Source organism: Bubalus bubalis, chromosome 5 (genome assembly GCF_019923935.1).
Source record: "Bubalus bubalis isolate 160015118507 breed Murrah chromosome 5, NDDB_SH_1, whole genome shotgun sequence".
Classification (NCBI taxonomy): Eukaryota; Metazoa; Chordata; class Mammalia; order Artiodactyla; family Bovidae; genus Bubalus; species Bubalus bubalis.
This window is the reverse complement of record NC_059161.1, coordinates 5,240,519-5,264,591: the sequence shown is the minus strand read 5'-3', so window position 1 is coordinate 5,264,591 and position 24,073 is coordinate 5,240,519. Positions and strand designations below refer to the sequence as shown.

The 24,073-nt window shown below is 41.2% G+C and overlaps 1 protein-coding gene and 1 long non-coding RNA gene across 2 annotated transcripts in view; one reads left to right on the top strand and one right to left on the bottom strand.

Moving 5' to 3' along the window:
* The window catches only part of LOC102400242 (membrane cofactor protein-like), a 43,762-nt gene extending 19,975 nt beyond the window's left edge, over nucleotides 1-23,787 (bottom strand). Inside the window, exons 1-4 of the mRNA XM_045165641.1 lie at nucleotides 23,586-23,787; nucleotides 18,241-18,429; nucleotides 17,800-17,902; nucleotides 1,260-1,345 (exon numbers count right to left, since the gene is read on the bottom strand). Coding sequence (XP_045021576.1) covers nucleotides 1,260-1,345; nucleotides 17,800-17,902; nucleotides 18,241-18,429; nucleotides 23,586-23,628 — 421 coding nt within the window. The 5' untranslated portion in view covers nucleotides 23,629-23,787. The remainder of the gene's footprint in view (nucleotides 1-1,259; nucleotides 1,346-17,799; nucleotides 17,903-18,240; nucleotides 18,430-23,585) is intronic.
* Nucleotides 1,786-10,723, top strand: LOC112585034. The gene is made up of 2 exons (XR_003109327.3): nucleotides 1,786-2,353; nucleotides 7,015-10,723. It is a non-coding gene; the product is annotated as an uncharacterized LOC112585034 (long non-coding RNA).
* Nucleotides 23,788-24,073: the final 286 nt, after the last annotated feature.

Sequence of the window (24,073 nt, the reverse complement as noted above, 5' to 3'; positions counted from 1 at the left end):
CTATTGGGCATATACCTAGAGAAAAACATGGCTCGAAAAGATACATGCCCCCCAATGTCCATTGCAGCACTGTTTACAGCGGCCAAGACATGGAGAAAACCCAAATGTTTATTGACATAGGAACGGATGAAGAAGAGGTGGTGTATATATACATACAGCCATTAAAAAGAATGAATTAGGCCATTCACAGCAAAATACAGATGACCTAGAGAGTGTGATCTTGAGTGAAATAAGTCAGACAGAGAAGGAGAAACGTCATATGACATCCCTTGTATGTGGAAACTAGAAAGAAATGATACCAATGAACTTACTTAGAAAACAGAAAGAGATTCACAGACTTAGAAAATGAACTCATGGTTGCCGAGGGGAAGGGATAGTTGAGGACTTTGAAAAGCTCATGTACACACTGCTATATTTAAAAAGGATAACCAACAAAAACCTATTGTATAGCACATGGAACTCTGCTCAATGTTATGTGCCAACCTGGATGGGTGGGGGCTTCGGGGAAGAAGAGATACATGTGTATGTACAGTTGGATTCGAAACTATCACAAAATTATTAATCAACTATACTCCAATACAAAATGACTTTGGTGTAAAAATAAATAAATTAAATAAAATAAAAAAGAGTAGCCTCTTGCTCACAGTAACTAGAGAACACCTGTGCATAGTAACAAAGACCCAGCATAACCAAAAATAAATTAACTTTAAAAAATTAAAAAGTGTGCATGGACTCTAGAAAAAGATTAAGTAATATGGAAAAAGGTAAAACAGTACCACAATTCTATTTGGTTTAAAATTTTTTGATTTTTCATAAAAATTTGTTGCATATATTTACATGTATTAAGATTACTCTCCTTAAAAATGAATTAATAATTATTTAAAATTTTTTCAGCTTTAATTCCAGTATAATATTAATATCAATAGACATAACCATATAAAGAAAAGCTCTTGGATGTCTATTTTAGTTTAAAAGAATAAAGGGGTCCCTGCATCAAAGGGGCTTCCCTTGAGGTTCAACTGGTAAAGAATCTGCCAGCGATGTAGTAGACCTGGGTTCAATCCCTGGGTTGGGAAGATCCCCTGGAGAAGGAAAAGGCTCCCCACTCCAGTATTCTGGCCTAGAGAATCCCATCCACTGTATAGTCCATGGGGTCGCAAAGAGTCAGACACGACTGAGTGCTTTTCACTCACTCACACTCACCACATCAAAAAGTTTGAGAAATGCTGCTCTATATTCTAAAGAGAGGATGTACTTACTTTCACATATTGGGGAATCATCATTCCAGTGCACATTATTTTCAGAAATTTCACAATATAGAATTCTTGCTCCAATCAGATAAAAACTAAATGAGAAAAGAAAAGTTACTATGTTCTTTAGCAATTAGAAAATGTGGATAAAAATGAAAAAAATGTTTATAGGGTTGTCTTTCTACACTATAGTAAATTGAGGAAGACATTTCTTAAAATATTATGGATATGCTAAATCTGGAACTCAATTGAATAGAGAGTTTCTGCATGTGGACCCACTTCGGCCTACAGTAAAATGTGTAACTGTGAAGAAAGCTGAGCGCTGAAGAATTGATGCTTTTGAACTGTGGTGTTGGAGAAGACTCTTGAGAGTCCCTTGGACTGCAAGGAGATCCAACCAGTCCATTCTAAAGGAGATCAATCCTGGGTGTTCTTTGGAAGGACTGATGCTAAAGCTGAAACTCCAATACTTTGGCCACCTCATGCAAAGAGTTGACTTATTGGAAAAGACTCTGATGCTGGGAGGGATTGGGGGCAGGAGGAGAAGGGGACAACAGAGGATGAGATGGCTGGATGGCATCACTGACTCGATGGACGTGAGTCTGAGTGAACTCCGGGAGTTGGTGATGGATAGGTGTTGGGAAGCCCAGTACAAAATAGCTGGTTGGAGGAAGTCCTTGGGAAAATGGCTAAGGGCCAGAAATATCCTGGCTTGGTGTGCTCAGGCAGAAAAATATCTCCTGCCTTTGGTTATGCCCAGCGCCAAGATTTAATAATAAATATTAAGGATGTTGCTTAAGAAAACGGGTTATGGGATAAGCACATGAGTCACTTAGAGTGCGCTGTCCTTGAAATATTTTTACTGATTAGGTGTTAACCCCGTACGTGCTCTGCTGGCTGTATACTCTAAGCTCTTTGTTCCTACTTCTATAAAAAGGCTTGACTGCAGAAATAAACTTGTCAGTCCTTGCAAGAGACTGTCCGAGTGTCCTTCTTTCAGGTTTGTCGCTTCCAAGTCCCGGGGAGAAAAATCCCCAACAAGTGGTGCCTGAACAGGGACTTGAGAGGAAGGCTGAACAAAGCGACGAGCCCTGCAGAAAGAGGTAAGTAGGATGGAACAACATAGCAGTAAGATTCCTTTCATTTCTATAATGCATCATTTTTTGAAACAAAATAGTGTTAATGTTTCAAGAGATCAGTTGAACGACGGCTATCATATTTTACTGGAACAATTCATGGTTCCCAGAAGAGGGGACACTCAATCTAGACACATAGAAAAGGGTTAAAAATAATGTTTTGCAAGCATATTGGCAAGGGTTACATGGTCACTCATACAGGCTATCATAGAACAAATTGAAGGGCATAACGTTAATTTGGAAGTAAAAAACTATTCAATCTTTACATGAATATGAGCATAAGGAACAAGATATGCAAGGTGCTTTGAAATATAAGAATGTTATGCTCAACCAGACACAATCCTTAGAAAAACAACTTAGAGACATATATACAGGATGTGTCAAAACTGAAGCCACTTAGAACAGACAGCCCAAATCTGAGGTTTTTCCTTCTGCTCCGCCTGTAACAGCAATTGCTAGCTTTGCTCGTACTAATCATTTCACTCCTCCTCGGGAGATGCCTGCTTGCACTTTTGCTTTCCCAATGCAATTTAATCAACCTGCCCAAGGCCAAAATACTTGGGCTAATCTAGATTTTGGCGTGTTGTCTAGCTTTAAGAAAGCATGTATTCTGTATGGACCTACTTCTCCTTACTGTATAGAATTTCTCAGAGGATGGGCTGACCATTGGATGCCATGTGATTTTTTTCAAGTAGCAAAGATGGTTTTAAATCCTCAACAATTACTTCAATGGCAAATATGGGTTAATGATGAGGCCCAACAAATGCTGATTGACCAGCAATCTCATGGTAACCCTGCCAATTTAACCTATGATATACTAACTGGAACAAGAGCCATGGCCCATATGATTGTGCAATTAGCTAATATTACCCCTCAGATGTTACATTTCATTAAAGAAACTGCCTACAGGGCATAAGCAAAGGTTGATAGCACTAACTCCGATGGTTCATTTGTTAAGATTATTCAAGGACATGAGGACGAATATTCTCCATTTTTAGGAAAATTAAAGGATGCCATTGAGAAATCTATTAAGGATGTGACTTTACAAAATATTATTTTAAAACAACTTGCTTTTGAAAATGCTAATGAGGAATGTCAATCCATGCTCAGACCAATTCGAGAGACTGGCTCTCTTATGGAATATTTGAAAGCATATAAGGACATCGGATCTATGTCCCATAGAGCAAAATTGGCAGCGTTGGAAACCTTTAATGTACAAAAAGCTGTTAATGCCAAATGTTTTAACTGTGGGAAGCCCAGCCATATGAAAAAACAATGTCACATGCCAACACAGGCCGGAAAAAAATAATACTAATAAGAAGAGACCCCCCAAAATATGTCCAAGATGTAAAAAGGGGTTCCATTGGCTGAATGAATGTCATTCTACATTTGATAAGGATGGAAACACCTTGAACCCCGGTGCACAACAAAAACAACAGGGAAACTGATAAAGGGGCCGTCCTCTAGCCCCATTACAAAAGGAGGACCTAGCGTTATGACGCTACAAGCAGCTACATCTAAGAGTGCTCGCACCTAGTCCTTATGATAGGGAACTAATAGAATTATACAACCCCCACAAAATGCCCACTGGATATTATGGCCCGATTCCACCCGGGACAATGGGATTGATTTTGGGACGTAGTAGCTGCACAATGAGAGGTTTAATGGTATTGACCGGTGTTGTGGATGAAGATTATGAAGGGGAAATACATGTTATGGTAAATGTTGTGAAAACGGGAATTGTATACTTACAAAAAGGGGAACATTTTGCACAATTATTACTTTTGCCATATGTCAAACCAATGAAGGCATCTGATAAAGTTCGGCAAGGAGGCTTTGGCAATACCAACCTTACTGCTGCACTACCCACCTTATTAAAGGAACATCGGAAACCCATGCTTACTTTACACATACGGGGAAAGAATGCCACAGGCATGTTAATACCGGAGCTAACATTTCAATCATTGGAGCTGCAGAATGGCCCCTTGATTGGGGTAAAGTTATGGCTCCTTCTAGACTATTAGGAGTGGGTAAAACTGATGCCACACAAACTTTTGTCAGTGCATCCTATTTACAAGTGTATGGCCCTGATCAAATTGTAGCTTATCTTAAACCATATATTACTAATATCCCTATCAATTTATGGGGACGGGATTTTCCTGAACAAACGAAAGCCACAATTTCTTTAAATGAACCTTTTTAATGGGGGCCATTGAGTTAACACCGCTGCCTCTCGATTGGGAATCTAATACCCCAGTATGGACACCTCAATGGCCCCTAACTAAAGAAAAATTGGCAACTCTTACACAATTAGTAAATGAACAACTACAAAAAGCTCATATAGAACCTTCATTTTCCCCATGGAACTCCCCTATTTTTATAATAAAAAAGAAATCAGGAAAATGGCGAATGTTAATAGATTTAAGAAATGTTAATAATACCATGTTACCTATGGGGCCCTTACAACCCAGATTGCCCTCCCCTTCTATGGTACCAAAAGGATGGTCTATAGTTATTATCGACTTACAAGACTGCTTTTTTACTATACCTCTGCACCCTAAAGATAGAAAACGTTTTGCCTTTTCAGTTCCTTCTATAAATCACATGGCTCCTGTTAAAAGATTTCAATGGAAGGTGCTACCTCAGGGGATGATGAACTCTCCTACCATTTGCCAATATCTCATATCTGTTTTATTACAAGCTATTAGAGATAAATATCCTACTGCGTTTATAATTCATTACATGGATGATATACTTCTTTCTATGAAATCTGAACTCTGTTTGCAACAGTTACAATGAAGTTACTACTACTCTTCAAAATCATGGCCTGCTTGTTGCACCAGATAAAATTCAATGTAAAGCACCCTTTAATTATTTAGGACATGTTATGGAAGAATCTAAAATCAAACCTCAAAAAACTCAAATTTCTGTGCAATCTCTACGCACGCTGAATGATTTTCAAAAATTGCTAGGAAATATTAATTGGCTACAGCCATCTGTTGGCATCCCCACCTATGACTTACAAAATCTATTTAAAATTTTAGAGGGCTCCCCTGACCCTAATAGCCCTAGGCAGCTAACAAAAGAGGCCAAAGAAGAACTGGCCTTTATGGAGAAACACATTCAACAATCTTTTTCAACACGGCTAGATTATGATCAACCAGTTTCTTTATATATATTCCCCACTGAACATTCGCCCACTGCAATTATAGCCCAATAGAATGGGTATATTGAGAAAATAGGGCACTTAATTGTGTCAGGAAGAAGCCATATACAAACTTTGGATTTGATCCATATGCAATACATGTTCCCTTGACAAAAAAGGAATTGCAAATTACCTTACAGTATAACTTGACCATGCAAATGGCATTAAGTGATTTTCAAAATGTTATCTCATTTAATTTGCTGAAAGGAAAATTATGGGACTTTCTACAATGTACTAAATTCATTGTAACTAATATCATTACATCCAACCTATTTCCAATGCACCCCCCCCCCATTTCAGTGATGGCAACAAGAAAGGCATAACAGGGATTGTTGACCCTGATATCAAAGAGAAATTACCCACTACCTATTCTTCAATACAAAGAATTAAATTGTATGCTTTATATGCTCTTTTGTCGCTTCAACCATTATCCTTCAACATATATACTGATTCCAAATACCTTGCTTCCCTTTTTCCTGATTTTGTTACTGCCTTTTTATACAAGCTAGATGAAGAATTATATACTCTCTTTTCACAGGCTCAAGCTTTAATTCGCTCACGTATGGAACCTTTCTTTATTGCACATATACATACTCATTCAGGTTTACCTGGCCCTCTGGTTGCAGGAAATGATGCTGTTGACAGGCTCATAGCTCCCATTTTTACGTCTGCCAATGATGAACATGCTAATCTTCATACCAATGCTAACAGATTGCACTCTAAATACCATATTCCTCTCACTGAAGGGCAGCATATTATTAAAACCTGTGATGTCTGTGCACCTCTGCACTTACGAACTACGATTTCAGAAGTTAATCCCTAGGGGGCAACAGCCTAACTCCCTTTGGCAATCTGATTTCACTCACTGCTCCTTAGGAAATTTTTCTTTGCTTTTTGTCTCAGTTGATACATTTTCAGGCTTTATCTGGGCAATACCTGTCTCTTCAGAATCCAGTAAATACACCATTTCCGCACTCATACTCACCTTCCCCATTATGGGGATTCCTTCTGTCTTGAAAACAGACAATGGACCTACATTCACCTCGCATTTGTTTCGTTTATTTTTATCAGAATGGAACATAACACATTACAGGAATACCCTATAATTCTCAGAGTCAAACCATTATTGAAAGAGCCCACCGCACCCTAAAAACTCATTTATTAAAACAGTAAGGGGGATAATAGAAGAAAAGATACACTTCTTATCCCATGAACCCTCAATTACTATTATCTTTAACTCTTTATTCCCTGACTTTTTTAAACTTAACAAAAAATAATTCTGACACTCGTGCAGATAGACATTTTGCAGAAGACAAAACCAGCAAATTAGAAATCAATACACCAATATGGTATAAGCAATTTAATCAATGGCTGCCAGGAATCTTACGACTTCTAGGCAAGGGTTATGGTCTTGTCGTTACAGATGGAGAGGAAATCTGGGTTCCCATTCTCCATGTCCATTCCTGAGAAGGACCCCAAGACCAGACTCCCTCGGCAAGTGACGAAGGTGACACGAAGGGTCTCGTCAATGACCTTGGAGGAGCCAATGAGGAAACGCCATCGTCTGAATCCTTACCCGACATGGGCTCAAGTGAAAAACATGACTCGTCAGGCTAAGCAGACACTGAAGAGTACTGGAACTCCTATGACTCCAGATAAGCTGTTTCTGGCAATGTTAGCTGTTCTTTCCTGTTCCTCTGGGGTAAGTGCAGAATATGTTTATTGAGCATACATACCCAACCCACCACTTCTCTCCATAGTGGATTGGGTAGATAAAGCCCCTATGATATTTACTAATGACAGCATGCATTTTCCAAGTCCCTGGTCCATAAAGCGACCAATTCATGAAGAAGATGAGGGAAAGCCAATCAACATTTCCGTGGGATTCAAAACCTTGCCTATCTGTTTCGGATCTCATCCCCTTTGCATGACTGTCTTCCCACAGTGGTGGACATACTCTGCCAACAATGGGACTGCTTTGCATCTGGGAGTGTTTGCTACGGCATCTTTCTTACTTAATGGCACCAAGCGATATTATCCAGGCTGGATAGCCAACTATTCGAACTCGCTTTTTCAACCAGAGGAACCTTCATGTCATACTGTATCTTGGAGAAGAAAACAGGAGATACAACCGTTACATTGGTCTGATTGTCGAGGCCAATTTGGGAAAGTTTCTATAATTCAGCAAAATCATACTTTTCATACATTTAAATTTGTTAGCTGGGGACCTCACGGGTTGTTTGTAAACTGTTCTGAAGAGCAAGAAGAACATCATAACTGCTCCTGGTTTAATAGATCAAGCATTGGAGGCTTTCATAAATCTAAGACAAGTTTATGGACTGATAAGGACATATTGCTGAATTGGTATAATGGGGGCTTATCACCCCCATGACCCAGGATTGTCGTCCCCATTGTGGGGCCAAAGCAATGGCACATTTGGAAAATTCCAGCAGCCTTAAAGCACTTCGCTAGTGTTTATGGGACTGTGGGTATGTTTCATCCTTCTAATTACACCTTCCTATACAATAGTACTGGTTATATTCAATCATGTGTTCACCTTCCGTACTTGTTTATTGTAGGGCATTTTGATATTGACTTATCAGCCAAGATTGTCAATTGTACTGCATGTGCATTGTATACCTGCCTTAACCACACCATTTCATATCACAATGCTAGCATTGCGCTAGTTAAACAAAGATCTGAGTTACGGCTTCCCGTAAACTTAACTGAGCCTTGGACTGATTCTGTATTTCTTTCTGTATTGTTGAAAACTGGACTTAGGTGATCTAAGCGTATCATTGGGTGGATTGTTGCAGGCATCTTAAGCCTTATCTCCATTGCAACTGTAGGAACTTTGTCTGGTATGGCTTTACATAATTCTATACAAAATCATGATTTTATCACTGCTTGGCACAAAGACTCTCATGATCTTTGGACTCAACAAGCTCAAATAGATCAGCAATTACAAACACGAATTAATGAGTTACAAACTGTGGTTATCTACTTAAGAGACCAAACGCAGCAACTGACTTTCCGAACACGTATACTCTGTCACTGGAATTTTACTTCTTTTTGTCTGACTAACATGCCCTATAATAGCACTGAATATCCTTGGAATAAGGTTAAGGCGCATTTGCAGGATCTCACAAGTAACTCAAGTTTAGACATCAGTTTGTTGAAACAACAAGTTGCTAATTTTCAAGTTAAGGTACCTAAGGAATTGTACAGCACTCAATTTTATGATACTTTAACCAAAATCCTATTGTCTCTAGACCCTAGAGCTTGGTTTTCTGGAAGCAACATTTTTATATATGTATTAATCACCCTGCTTTTTCTGTCATTGCTTATAGGATATAGATGTCTCTACTCGAGACTCCATGCCTCCCACAATGGAGTCCAACTAGCAGCTACCATGCTTAAATTAAAAACAAAAGGAAAATATGTTGGGAAGCCCAGTACAAAATAGCCGGTTGGAGGAAGTCCTTGGGAAAATGGCGAAGGGCCAGAAATACCCCAGCTTGGTATGCTTGGGCAGAAAAACATCTCCTGCCTTTGGTTATGCCTGATGCCAAGATTTAATAACAAATATTAAGGATGTTGCTTGAGAAAACGGGTTATGGGATAAGCACATGGGTCACTTAGAGTGTGCTGTCCTTGAAATATTTTTACTGATTAGGTGTTAACCCCGTACGCGCTCTGCTGGCTGTATACTCTAAGCTCTTTGTTCCTACTTCTATAAAAAGGCTTGACTGCAGAAATAAACTTGTCAGTCCGTGCAAGAGACTGTCCAAATGTCCTTCTTTCAGGTTCGTCACTTCCACGTCCCAGGGAGAAAATCCCCAACAACAGGGAGGCCTGGCGTGCTGCGATTCATGGGGTCGCAAAGAGTCGGACACGACTGAGCGACTGAACTGAACTGAAGTGAAAATGTGTAAATTACTGTCACGGTGGTCAGTGCAGCCCCTCTGCTCCCTCTGGCAAGTGTATTACACACTGACTTCTACTCTTTGCTCACATCATTTTGCTCAGTAAGGACTAAGCAGAGAGATCAGGGCCCTAGAACTTGCCGCCTGGATTCAAGTTCCAGCTCCATGACTGCCTTGAGCTTGAGAAATCCCTTAATGCTTCCCTAATGCTTCCCCTACATAACTCATGTGATTGTTCTGAGGACTGGATGAGTTAGCCTCTGGCACATAGTGAGTACTAGGCAAGTTTTAACTCTTATTGCTATTTTTTTAGATCAGAATACACATGCACCTTATTTTATTTCTCTTAACTTTTTGAGATTTTAACAAACTGAAGGTGTGTGGCAACCCTGCATTGAGCAAATTCATTGGTTTCATTTTCCCAACAATGTTTGCTCGGTTTGTTTCTCCTGGCACAGTTTGGTAAATGTCACATATTTCAAACTTTATTACTATTATTATATTTGTTGTGGTCATCTGTGATCAATGCTATTGAATGTTACTACTATGACTTACTGCAGGCTTAGATTTGGTAACATGTTATTTTAAAGTTAATGTATGTACACTTTTAAGATATAATTCTAATCACAGTAGACTATGGTATATGTTGTTGCTGTTGTTGTTGTAAACATATGTGAAAAATTCATTTTACTTGCTCTATTGCGGTGGTCTGGAACTGAACTTGCAACATCTCCAAGGTATGTCTTCACCTTCCTAGGATTATGGGCTTCTCTAGTGGCTCAAGGGTAAGAATCTGCCTGCAATGTGGAGACCCAGGTTCCATCCCTGGGTGGGCACGATCCCTTGGAGTAGGAAATGGCAACCCACTCCAGTTTTCTTGCCTAGAGAAGCCCATGGACAAAGGAGCCCAGTGGGCTACAGTTTATAGGGTTGCAAAGAGTCGGACATGACTCAGTCACTTGACTTCTTAGGAGTAGCTCAGGAATACTCCTACTTGATGAAATCTTCTCTGATGATTTAAATTCACAATACACACTCTCCTCCTTCTGGAAGTTCACTGTAATGATTGTGAGTGATTCTATCTATTTGATACTTCTTCTCATTTACTACTATGCTTTGACTCCTCTTTGTATATGCTGTATTTCTCAAGAAGGATACAACTTCTTTGGGAAAAATCTATGTATTAAAGTTTTGGCATCCCTCAAAGTATCTAGCAGAGACTCTCTATATAAATATTCACTGAATGTTCCATTATTTTTAATTGACTACATTAAAAAATGCCCTATCTGCTTCCAGCTGACTTTTCCCACAAGGCTCACTCCTTGATTTTAGATTGCAATGTGTATTTCTGGGATGACAGCAATTTAAGAAGTATCAGGAATCTGTCTCCCCACCTTGATAACAATTGCACGGGTAGAATCTGCCTGATGTCACTATTTTGGAATTCTGCCTTCTGTTGATGGTTTACAGTTTCCGTGAAGATGGAGACAGGTAAATTGACTTGTTTTGGTCAATTTCAACTCTTGTTTAGCACAGTGGGAGCTACCCATCCTCACCCATAGCAGTGTAGCAGGGATCTCTGCATCAGAGCAGCTTACAAGTAGCTTGTGGGAGCCAAAGTGGGCAAAAAGGACCCTGCCCTCCAAATATGAGGCTCTGTGTTCTTATCACTGATTGCTGCTTCTGATCACAGATAATCAAAGAGATGGCGTTCCATTTTTGTCACACCTTGCCCCATTCTTGCAAGCCCCTTCTATCCTGGTTGAAGTAACTTAAAGGGGCTTAAATATTTAGTGGCCTTTGTTCCCCCTTTCATTGTTTGCTTTTTCCCCTTTCAGGAGCCAGACGTTCAACATCAGGACATTCAAAAGCAACTGCATGTGTAGGGGAAATAAGTAAGTGATCATGTATGCCCAGGGAAAGGCTCAGGAAAGACCTAGACAATCTTCAGTTTATATAGCAGGCTGATCTTCATCATAGAGATACAAAAAACATTAACACAAAAGAGCAACCCCCAGGTAAGAGGGGAAATCTAATTTTCAGAATAACCAAAGTATTAGATTCAAGTGTTTTTTGTTCAGTAAGAAAATCACAATGCATACAAAGAAACAAGAGTACGGGCCTTTCAAAGGAAGAAATAAATCAAAAGAAATTGTCTTTGAAAAAGAACTGATGGCAGATGAACTAGACAAAGACTTTAAATAACTGTCTTATGAAGGCATTTGCAGTGGTAAATCAATTAATGCCAGTTCTGCTGTCTGATTTTTCTTCAATGAGGGGGCTAAGTGGGAGACGCAGAGCTGCAGATCTTTATGAACACCCTGCAAGTAACAACATCACTCTCAGGGTCAAGTTCAATGTCACCATTGAGAATATCAAAGCTAAAATCCAAGAAAAGGGAGACGTCCTGTTTGCCTAACAGTTTTGAATTTTGGGGGCATATAGCTGGAGGTTGACCACACACTCTCAGACCACAAATTCAAGAAAGGAGTCAACTCACACTTCGCACTTTGCCTGTGGGGTGGCATCACTGAGCCTTCCTTCCACAAGTTTGCCCCCAAACACACTGTTAGTAAACCATCTCTCACAAATATTTGCTCACTTCCATCTCAATGCTGCCAACTGCCACAAGAAGAAATGTGTCCACACCAACAACCTGTGCCTCCAGAAGAACATTAAATGATTCCCATACCTTGGTGCCTCTTTGCCAGCAGGGAGGTCTCTTGCCTAAATCCCAAGGTCCTGAGCCCCCAATAAAATTTGACAGAAAAAAATGACTGCCTTAATGATGCTTAAAAAACTAAAGGAAGAAATCTAGAAAATCAAGAAAAGACATGTAAAACATGGAAATCTCAAACAGGAGACAGAAAAACTAGAAAGAAGCCTAAAGGAAATTCTGGAGTTGAAAAGTTGTTCCGTCGCTAAGTCATGTCCTACTCTTTGCGACCCCCATGGACTGCAGCATGTCAGGCTCCCCTCTTCTTTACTGACTCCTGGAGTTCGCTCAAATTCATGTCCATTGAGTCAGTGATGCCATCCAACCCTCTCATCCCCTGCTGCTCCCTTCTCCTCTTGCCTTCAACTTTTCCCAGCACCCCTACCTTCATTGCTGCATAAAGTAGAGATGATACAGTAGCTAAATATATGCCCTTCAGGGGACTAAAAGGATTAAGAACATATGGATAAACAAACACAATGGACTATAGCTCAGCCATAAAAACAGGGAAATCTTGCCATTAGCAACAACATGGGATGGGCCTAGAGAATATTATGCAAAGTGAGAAAAGTAAGAAAATGAAACATAAATATTGCATGATTTCATCTATAAGTGCAATTAAACACAAAGCAAATGAGAAACAACAAAACACAAACACACTCCAGCCACAGAGAACAAAAAAGGGGCTGCCAGAGGGAGGGGTGGAGGGAGAAATGAATTAGGTGAGTGAGATTAGGAGGCACAAATTTCCAGTTATGAAAGAAAGAGGTTATGAGGATGAAAGTAGGAAACCAGTAATAACTGTGCAATAACCTCGTATGCTGACAGATGATAACTAGACATCATGGTAATCAATTTTAAACATATAGAAATATCAATCCCTATGTGATATACTTGGAGAAGGCAATGGCACCCCACTCCAGTACTCTTGCCTGGAAAACCCCATGGACGGAGGAGCCTGGTAGGCTGCAGTCCATGGGGTCGCGAAGAGTCAGACACGACTGAGAGACTTCACTTTCACTTTTCACTTTCATGCATTGGAGAAGGAAATCGCAACCCACTCCAGTGTTCTTGCCTGGAGAATCCCAGGGACGGGGAAGCCTGGTGGGCTGCCATCTATGGGATCGCACAGAGTCGGATATGACTGAAGTGACTTAGCAGCAGCAGCATGTGATGTACCTGAAGTAATTTAGTTTGTAGGTAAATTATTCTTCAATTAAAGTAAGAAACCTAATATTACAACTTAAGGAATTAGTGAAAGAAGATATCAACCCAAAACTACCAGAAGGAAGTAAATAATAAAGATTAAAGCAGTAAAATAGAGAAGAGAAATTAGTAGAGAACGTCAGTGAAATCAAAAGTTGGTTTTCCAAAAGACCAAAAACACTGACAAACCCTTAGCTAGATGGACTAAGAAAAAAAGAAAAATCTAAATTACCCAAATCAGAAATTAAATGGGGATATTATCACTTAGTTCTACAGAATTAAAAATATGAGACCTCTATGAATAATTTTATGCCAACAAATGATAGCCTAGATACAATGAACAAATCCATGTAAACACAGTATCTACCATGACTTCATTAAAAAATTACAAAATTTGAATTGAATATGACAAGTGAGTAGATTGAATCAGTAACCAAAAATCTTCCATTAAAAAAAAAAAAAGTCCTGGATCTGATGCTTTTCAACTCTTTAATTCTGCCAAATGTTTAAAAGAGAAGTTATACCAATCGTTCTACAAGAGGGGGATTTCACGATGGATTAGAAGTAAAACATAGAGACCATCTTCCTCCCCACAAATACACCAAAATAAATCTGCATGTGGAGCAACTCCTATAGAATATTGGAATGCTGGCAGAGACCCCAGACTTCCAAAAAGGCAAGCTAATTTTCATGTAACGGGGTAGGGCAAAAGAATTTAAAAAGGAGACAAGGGTATGGGGACATGACCTGTGCCTCTGGGAAGGAGCTATGAAGGAGGGAACGTTTCCACACACTAGGAAATCCCCTGATGGGCGGGGATAGGGGTGAGCTTCAGAACCTCAGAGGGGAGCCTGCAAACAAGTGCTTGGAAAAAGAAGTGGAAAGAATTCACCACAGACCTCAGCACTGACAGCACTTCCCAGTCTGGGACGTTTGTTTGCGCGCCTGCCGTGGCGAGTTGGTGTTGAGGCTCGGGCTGTGGAGATAGGGCCATGGGGAGAGGACTGGGCTTGAGGGCCATGATAAAAGTCTGAAGGGCCTAGTGCAGCACAGACGAGGGACTCCAGGGAAAACTCTGTGCAGCCAGAGGGTTAAGAGATCACTGCTGTGGGGACCTTCCAACTCTGTGCGCTTGCAGACAGCAGGACACTGCCTTCGTGAATGCCACAGGTGAGATGGGCTGCGGTCTGTCGTCCCAGAGGTGGGCAAGCAGGCTGGCTGCCGCCAAAGCACATGCCAGAGATGGGGGGCAAAGTGCCACGGCAGACCCCCGCCCCAGAGGTTGGCATGACGTCCACTGCAGCCTCCACCAAGCTGTCAGCAGGCAAAAGTCACTGCCCGTACCTGTGCTGCTTGGCACTGCCAAGGGCCTCGACCTGGGGCCAGTTCCCCCGGGGGAGCAGACGACCTGCCTGAGGCTGTAGTAACTTCCTACAGCTCTCTGCTGCCACAGGTTTTCCTTGCACATCCCAACTGTGTCCGCCATATCGCTCCCTCTGCCCAGACTGACTAAGCAAGTGAGCCCCAATAAGCCGCAGCTCATGCCTCCATTGCCTGGGTGGGGAACACACACCAGATGATGATCTGTAAAAAGAGAGGGGGCCAAAACCAAAACTGAGCACCAGGGACTCGGAGGAAGGGAATTCGCTTGTGTAGCCCCAGCAGCAGCCTACTAAATCCCCACAATTAGCTTAAGGCTGTGGACTGTGAGGGCAACTGTAGACTTTGTAAGCAAGTAAAAGCTGGAGTAAAACCAGATCTGAACCTGAGTTGACCCCATAGGGCCCACAGCAGGTGCCAGAGGCCTTCCTAGAATTTTTGGAGACCTTCCTGAGTAGGCAGACATGCTGGAGCTCTGTGTGTGACATGGACATGGACATGTACAAATGAAAGCCACAGGAAAATATTCTTACTACCAATCTTTCTCTAAATATCTTTTCTTTCTTCTTTTTTCTATTGTTTTATTGTTCTTTATTACTGCTTTTATTTTTCCTTTACTTAATGCTTTTTGCTTTTAAATAAATGTTTTAAAATGTTTTTCCTATTTCCACAGTACTTTCTCATTATCTTACAGTTTTCCCCATGTTTTTGATTTTGTATTTTTGCTAGTCTAGTTTCTACTCTTTGTTTTCATTTATGGCTTTGTTTATGGTTTAATTCCTCTTTTCATTTTTTCATTCCCATTTTCATTCTTAAAAAATTTTTTTTTTAGTTTGTTTGATAGTATGTTATTACATGTTAAGTGCTGCTTTTAATATTTGTCTTGGGCCTTTGTCCATTATTTGTATGTTTGAATTTTTCTTTTTTTCTGTCTTTTTTTTTCTCTTTCTCTTCTGTGCTGTATGGCTTGTGGAATCTTGGTGCTCCAGCAATGGGGTTAGGCCTGAAACTCTGAGATAGGAGACCTGATCCATGATGTTAGACCACCAGAGAACTTCAAACCTCATGGAATATTAATTGGCAAGAACTCTCCAAAAGGCCTCCATCTCAACCATAAGACCTGGACTGACACAAAGGCCAGCAAGTTCCAGTGCTGGACACTTCATGCCAAACAATTAGCAAAACAGGAATAGAACCCTACCCATTAGCAGACAGTCTGCTCAAAGCCATACCAAGTTCACAGACATCTCAAAATACACTACTGGATGTATAGCACTGCCCTTTAGAGACAAGATCCACCTCCAACCACCAGAACAGGCACTGGCACTGCCTACCAGGAAAGCAACCCCACCCGTGGGAGACAGACACTGCAAGTAGGAGGAACTACGTCCTTGCAGTCTGTGAAAAATGGACCCAAGCACAGCAAATGAAACAAACTAAAAAGACAAAGAAACATGTAGCACATGAAAGAGCCTGGTAAGAACTCCCAAGACCAAACAAATGAAGAGAAAACATGCAGTCTACCTGAAAAAGTTTAGAGTAATGATAGTAAAGATGACCCAAAATTTCAGAAATAAAATGGAGGCATAGATAGATACGATGGAGGCATGGATAGAGAAGATACAAGAAATGTTTAATAAGGACTTGGAAGAAATGAAGAATTGTCAATCAGCAATGAGCAAGGCAATAACTGAAACAGAGTACACTAGAGGGAACTAAGAGCAAAATAACCAAGGCAAAAGGATGGTAAGTGAACACGAAGATAGAATGGAGAAATAACTGAAGCAGAGAATAAAGAAGAATGAAAATAAGAGAGGACAGTCTCAGAGGCCTCTGGGAAAACATTATGCAAACCAACATTCAAATTACAGAGGTCCCAGGAGAGAGTGAGAAAAAGAAAATCATGAGAAAATATTTGAGGAGATCACAATTAAAACCTACCTGACCTGCCTCTTGAGAAACCTGTATGCAGGTCAGGAAGCAACAGTTAGAACCGGACATGGAACAACAGACTAGTTCCAAATTGGGAAAGGAGTACGTCAAGGCTGTATATTGTCACCCTGCTTATTTAACTTATATGCAGAGTACATCATGAGAAACACTGGGCTGGGAGAAGCACAAGCTGGAATCAAGATTGCTGGAAGAAATATCAATAACCTCAGATATGCAGATGACACCACCCTTATGGCAGAAAGTGAAGAGGAACTCTAAAGCCTCTTGATGAAAGTGAAAGAGAAGAGTAAAAAAGTTGGCTTAAAGCTCAACATTCAGAAAACGAAGATCATGGCATCTGGTCCCATCACTTCATAGCAAATAGATGGGGAAACAGTGGAAACAGTGGCTGACTTTATTTTTCTGGGCTCCAAAATCACTGCAGATGGTGATTGCAGCCATGAAATTAAAAGATGCTTACTCCTTGGAAGGAAAGTTATAACCAACCTAGACAGCATATTCAAAACCAGAGACACTACTTTGCCAACAAAGGTCTGTCTAGTCAAGGCTATGGTTTTTCCAGTGGAAATGTATGGATGTGAGAGTTGGACTAGAAAGAAAGCTGAGCATAGAAGAATTGATGCTTTTGAACTGTGGTGTTGGAGAAGACTCTTGAGAGTCCCTTGGACTGTGAGGAGATCCAATCAGTCCATCCTAAAGGAGATCAGTCCTGGGTGTTCATTGGAGGGACTGATGTTGAAGCTGAAACTCCAGTACTTTGGCCACCTGATGTGAAGAGTTGACTCATTGGAAAAGGCCCTGGTGCTGGGAAAGATTGAGGGCAGGAGGAGAAGGGGACGACAGAGGATGAGATGGTTGGATGGCATCACCCACTCGATGGACATGGGTTTGGGTGAACTCCGGGAGTTGGTGATGGACAGGGAGGCCTGGCGAGTGCGGTTCATGGGGTCACAAAGAGTCAGACACAACTGAGCGACTGAACTGAACTGAACTGAACCTTATTTTCTGTAAGTAGCATCTTACTCACCCCTGATTACAAACAAAGTGAGCCTGTGAACCAAACAGAATACTTCCATTGACGAAGTAAACTTGACCGTTCACTGGATCCCCCAGATTAGGGCATGATTTTCCTAAGAGAAAATATTAAAATTTGTTGGTTTACAGCAATTTCAAAAATAGATTTAAATCAAATTCAAAAGTCTACAATTCTTGTTTGAATCCATGGGGATCTTATTATTTTATTTAATTATTATTTTCTTTACATATTATATGGCCAAACATGATTTGTATCTACCCAGGTAACCAATTGCCAAGAAGATTTTTCTTTGGGGATTTTTTTAAGCCTGAAAAAATGCATTGCCATCTAAAACCTATATTCACATGAGAAAACCATTATTGCAGTAGATGAATATGTGCGCTAAAATGTGTGAAACTCTCCAGAGCAATAATAAAAAAAAAGTTTACTCACTTGTACAGGCTTCCTCGAGAGCTGACCATGTATTGTCATCCTCACAAACAGCAGATCTGGGACGAAGAGGAATTATGGGCTTGAAACCTAGGCGACAGTCATATTGTACACGTTCCCCAGGACGATATCTGGGTTTAGGCGCACCCCGGAGCCTCATAGTTTCAAACCTTGGTGGATCACCACAGGCATCTAGGAATAAAGAGAATAAGAACATGAAAATAAAGTAGTTTATTTAATCAGGCAGGAACTGTGGACTGGCATCAGATCAGGTAGGTAGTACAGAATAAATAGAAAGATTCTTGGCAAGGTTTTAAATGACTGTTATTGCTTTTACCCAAGTGATAATTGTCACAAAGGATGTGTCTTGCTTATTTTAAATGATAATCTATGAGCTTTCGGTTTGTTGAGGATTAAGGTAAAGTTTCATTCAACACTAAATTGAAGAGATAGCATCAATGTTTTTGGTTTTAAAATATGTTTATAGGTATGTGTCCTTCCCCACTTCTTTCTAAACTCACTATTTTGACATTCACCTCTCCTCTAAGAGGTCTTCTATAGTCTATAGCACTCTGCTCAGATTCTGCTTCCATAGTTTGAAACACAAACATATGATTACCTATCACTTCGGGCTCAGTTTCCTCTCAGAAGGCAAGGTCCTAGAGGGCAGAGAGCATATACCTTCTTTTTGTTACACTCTGTACACACTGGGTGTTCGAGACATGCTATGGCAAGAGGTAAATATCAAATAAGCCTTGTGGATATCAGAGGTCAAAATAAATATTGGCTAAAATATTTAAAATGATGACTTCCTTTTATGTGTTTTGTATTAGTGAATTGAGCATTTTGCAAATAAATGGAAACCCTTGAAATATCAAATTTTATTACTTTGAATAGCCTTAGTAAAAATTGGTTTCTTGGATGTTCCAGTAGTAATAATTTAATCTTCTTTCACTGATTAATGAATTGTGCATTCCCTTAGAAGCCCCCTGCAGTAGCTCTTTGGGCTGTTTATCCAATGCATCCAGACAGTAAAGCTGTTATATTGTTATGCTTTTAGAATTTTTTTTTACCTCTGTCCTTTTTTGGGGGGGGGTTCTTCCCTAGAACAGTGTTGTTCCTACTTCAGCAAGTCCTCTTCCTTTTAATTATCTGTGCTCTTGAAAATCTTATAAATCTGTTAGAAAATAATGTAAAAGATTATGGTGGAGACACATTGGTTAAAGTCCTAAAAGGATGCAGAGGCCTCTCCTATAAGGTTATAGGACCTAAGGAGGTGGGAGATAGACTGTTTTGATCCCTGAGGGAAATTTTCTTTCTTATTCTTTGGGTCTAGGTCTTTAGATTGAAAGACTAGTCAAGAGAGGACTCTAAACAAGTGAATGTTATCCTCCTTTTTCATCATTTTCTAAATTCTAAATTCCTCTCTTGACATTCTGTCCAACACTTCACTACACCACGTGCTGAAATCCACTTTTGGCAAAATGTTTTCAACATTTCAAATATTCTGGTCTTAATATATGAATTCTCCTCAATCAACTGCCCAAAACAAAAAACAAACAAAAAAGGATGTAGTTATTAAAAACATTGTTTAGAGATCAGTACTAAAGAGCCTCTTGAAGGTGAAAGAGGAGAGTGCAAAAGCTGGCTTGAAACTCAGCATTCAAAAAGCCAAGATCATGGCATCAGGTCCCATCACTTCATGGCAAACAGATGTGGAAAAAGTAGAAGCAGTGACAGATTTTTATTTTCTTGGGCTCCAAAATCACTGTGGACAGTGACTGCAGCCATGAAATCAAAAGATGCTTGCTCCTTGGAAGGAAAGCTATGACAAACCTAGACAATGTGTTAAAAAGTAAAGACATCACTTTGCTGATAAAGGTCTGTATAGTCAAAGCTATGGTTTTTCCAGTAGTCATGTACAGATATGAGAATTGGACAATAAAGAAGGCTGAGTGCCAAAAAATTAATGCTTTGGAATTGTGGTGCTGGAGAAGACTCTTGCAGATCCCTTGGACAGAAAGGAGATCAAACCAGTCAATCCTAATATTCACTGGAAGGACTGGTGCTGAAGCTGAAACTCCAAAACTTTGGCCACCTGATGTGAAGAGCCAATTCATTGGAAAAGACCCTGACGCTGGGAAGGATTGAAGGCAAAAGGAGAACGGGGGGCAGAGAATGAGATGGTTAGATAACATTACTGACTCAATGGACATAAATTTGAGCAAGCTCTGGGAGAGAGTGAAGGACAGGGAAGCTTGGTTTGCTGCAGATCATGGGATTGCAAAGAGTCGAACACGACTTAGCGACTGAACAGGAACAACAAAAAGATCAGTATAGCATTGAATTTTATTAATAACATTAAATATACTGAATATTCTGAGCCATACATTGTCATTTTGCAATAGGAAAAAACTGGATTAGAAATGCAATATAATTCCTATTAATAGATACCAATCTATAACATCTTCAGAGTTTCCTGGAACCAAGAGAGAAATCAAGTTAACAGCACATCCAAAATTAAATGATACAAGTGCCATTTGTTCATGTATTTGACTTCACTACCTATCTCAAAACCATATCATGAAGAAAGAATTTCTAATATTAAAAGAAAAGAAATGTCAATGGGATGGTTTAATCCATTCAGCTAGCAAGTATTTCTTCCCACTAACAAGCATCATGAAAGGCACACTTTCAACTATATACAGTTTGGAATGTATGCTTCAGCAACCAGTTGAACACAAGGTTTAAACACTGTAATGATTGAGTCCAATATCACGCTTTTTAATTACCAAATTTCTTCTCTCACTCAGAATACTGAATTCTGTACTCGTGTGTGGATTTTCAAACTAAACATTTCTAGTTTCAGAAAAATAGTATTGTGACTAAGTTTTTTTCTAGATAGTTTACAATATAATAATTATTGGGTTGCAATGCTGTATGTTTGCCATTATATAATATGATAAGCTGCATTCATAAAATTCCCTAGTTTTCCAGATGAGTTTCAGGAAGATGAAACAGTCTCTACTACATATCAAGAGAACTGTTCACCTTCTGTACACTTACAAAAGTTGTGCAGAGACTCTCTACCTGCTTGCTAAATTTAAACATTACTCTGGTACTCGTGCACAAAACCAGATCCTCCCCCAGGCAGTACCTTCAGGAAAATTCTGGTCTCTGATCAAGTGAAATCTCATTGAAACCTGACCATCCTGCCCCTTCTCTCACTGTCTACATAGACTACCTTTTAAAATGAATATGAAAAACAAACGTTTATTGAAATTAATGTCCATGCTCCTTTAATGAACTTTTTAGAAGGCTGGTACAATGCTTGTAAGCAAGAACATCTACATTCTATAACACTGCACACTTTTTTTTTTAATCAAACTTGGAAAATATGCTACAAAATCATGTTCTGGTTGGTGGGGAAGATGAAACTGGATGGAAGATGCATCACCAGTTGTAAAGAAAAGATACTGAATCCAAGTCTTCATAAACAATTCATGACTATTTCTTACTTTCTGTCTGTTTGCTTTCCTTGCAGGTAGGCCCCCAGCAGGTAGGCTGGGGTATAAAAGGCTTAATGTTCTATACATCTGTGTCTCTTTTGCTGTCTTGCATACAGGGTTATCGTTACCATCTTTGTAAATTCCATATATATGCGTTAGTATACTGTATTGGTGTTTTTCTTTCTGGCTTACTTCACTCTGAGGGAGAGGGGGGGTTGATTTGGGAGAATGGCATTGAAACATGTATAATATCATATAAGAAATGAATCGCCTAGTCCAGGTTCGATGCAGGATACAGGATGCTTGGGGCTGGTGCACTGGGATGACCCAGAGGGATGGTATGGGGAGGGAGGTGGGAGGGGGGTTCAGGATGGGGAGCACGTGTACACCCGTGGTGGATTCATGTTGATGTATGGCAAAACCAATACAATATTGTAAAGTAATTAGCCTCCAATTAAAATAAATAAATTAATAATAATAATAATAATAAATTAATTTAAAAAACCACAAATAAATAAAATAAAATACCTTGGGAAAAAAAGGCTTAATGTTTTTATAAAACACCACGTATAGTATTTTGATTAGTTAGAATTCACCCCTATGCATGGTTAACTTACTTCTTTGGAACTTGAACATGTATAAAAAGTGTGAGGTGCAATAAGGCAGGAAGAGAATGATTCAACCTGTTAGAAATTAAAAGATTTTCTTCCCAGCAGGTGGCACTACAGCACAAGTCTTTGGTTTCTCTCTTCTGTGCTGCCTCTGGCAATATCTGCAAGTGGGCACTTTTCACCCTCCGCTGCCTCTTTCACAGGTCTTGCCCAGTGGCCACCTTGTTACTTCTTATACCTCTTGGGTGTTTGTGCCTTGCTGCTGCCAGCGTCAATGGCATCACCACGTGGGGCACAAGGATGGTGACTTCTGCTGCCTCCAGGATCCTGAGTTACAGCCTCCACCACTAAAGAGGAACGAGGAGGGTGGGTGGCGGGGCCCACCCAGAACATGTTCTTACGTGATCTCCAAATGAACTTCTCAGCCCCCACAAAGCAAGCAGTAGCTTCTTGGGTCCACACTTGGCACATCTGGGTGGCCACTTCTACAGAGTACACACTAGGGAACACTGTGTGGGCTCCCCTAGCCCAGCCAAGCCCCAGGGGCACAAACACCCCTACTCCCAAGTTATCAAACTGCCCAGAGAATATAGGGCAAACGCTCCCCCCAGGCACAACAGCAGCCTAACTACATCCCCAGGCACCTGGGAACTCACGAGCAAACCGTCACCACCAGCACCAGATCAGCAATTCTGTGGTTCATTTGGTCACTTTACGAGAACTGACTCGTTGGAAAAGACCCTGATGCTGGGAAAGATTGAAGGCAGAAAGAGAGGGGGACGGCAGAGGACGAGATGGTTGAATGGCATCACCGATTCAATGGACATGAGTCTGAGCAAACTCCAGGTGATGGTGAAGGACAGGGGAGCCTGGTTTGCTGCAGTCCATGGGTTTGCAAAGAGTCAGATACGACTAGCGACTGAACACCAGCCTGGCCCTTGGTAAGCCTCAGTTTCACCCATTACCCGGCACCGCTGAGTGCCCACCGCAAGCAAGACTTCTCTTCCAGCGCTATGTGGTCCCTTCTCCTCTAGATCTCGACGCAGCACGACCCGCGGACGCTCTGGTCACGCTTTCTACCGCAATTCCTTATGACCCCGGAGTGGACGCAGCCCCACGATTCTCACTAGAGACTAAAAGCAAATCTCCTCCCACCCTCGGTTCCAGTCGGCCGGCCTCGCGAGCCGCTCCGGTTCCCCACCAGCGCGCACACTCTGCAGGCTCCTACCTGAGACGGAGGGCAGCAGGAGCACGAGGATCACCAAAAGCATCCCTACGAGGCACCAGAAAAAGGGGACTCTCGGGGCGACCAGGAGGGGGCTTGCGCGATACGAAAGCCTCTGTCACTTTCGGGGAGACCAGCGGGAAAGCTGAGCCCAGCCCGACGGAGGTCTGAGCTCGGTTGCCAGACGCAACAATCCCCAGACTCACAAGGTGTCCGGAGCGGTAACGTGGGGGGGGGGGGGGGCGTGGCTGGGCCGTGCCGGGGGCGGGGTGAGGGTCTAGCAGGGCCAATGGACGGTCCCTGCTCCTAGAGGCGCGGTCCCTGCGCTGGAGGGGAGGTCCCCGCGCCTGGAGGGGCAGTCCCCGCGTTGGTGGGGCGGGGTGCGGCACTGCAGAGTGTTCCCCGTGGGCGCGGAGACGTCGGAGCGTCTCCGCCGGCACACGGCGTGTCTCTGGTTCCTCTGCCTGCAGACCTGAAGGAGAGCCGCGGCG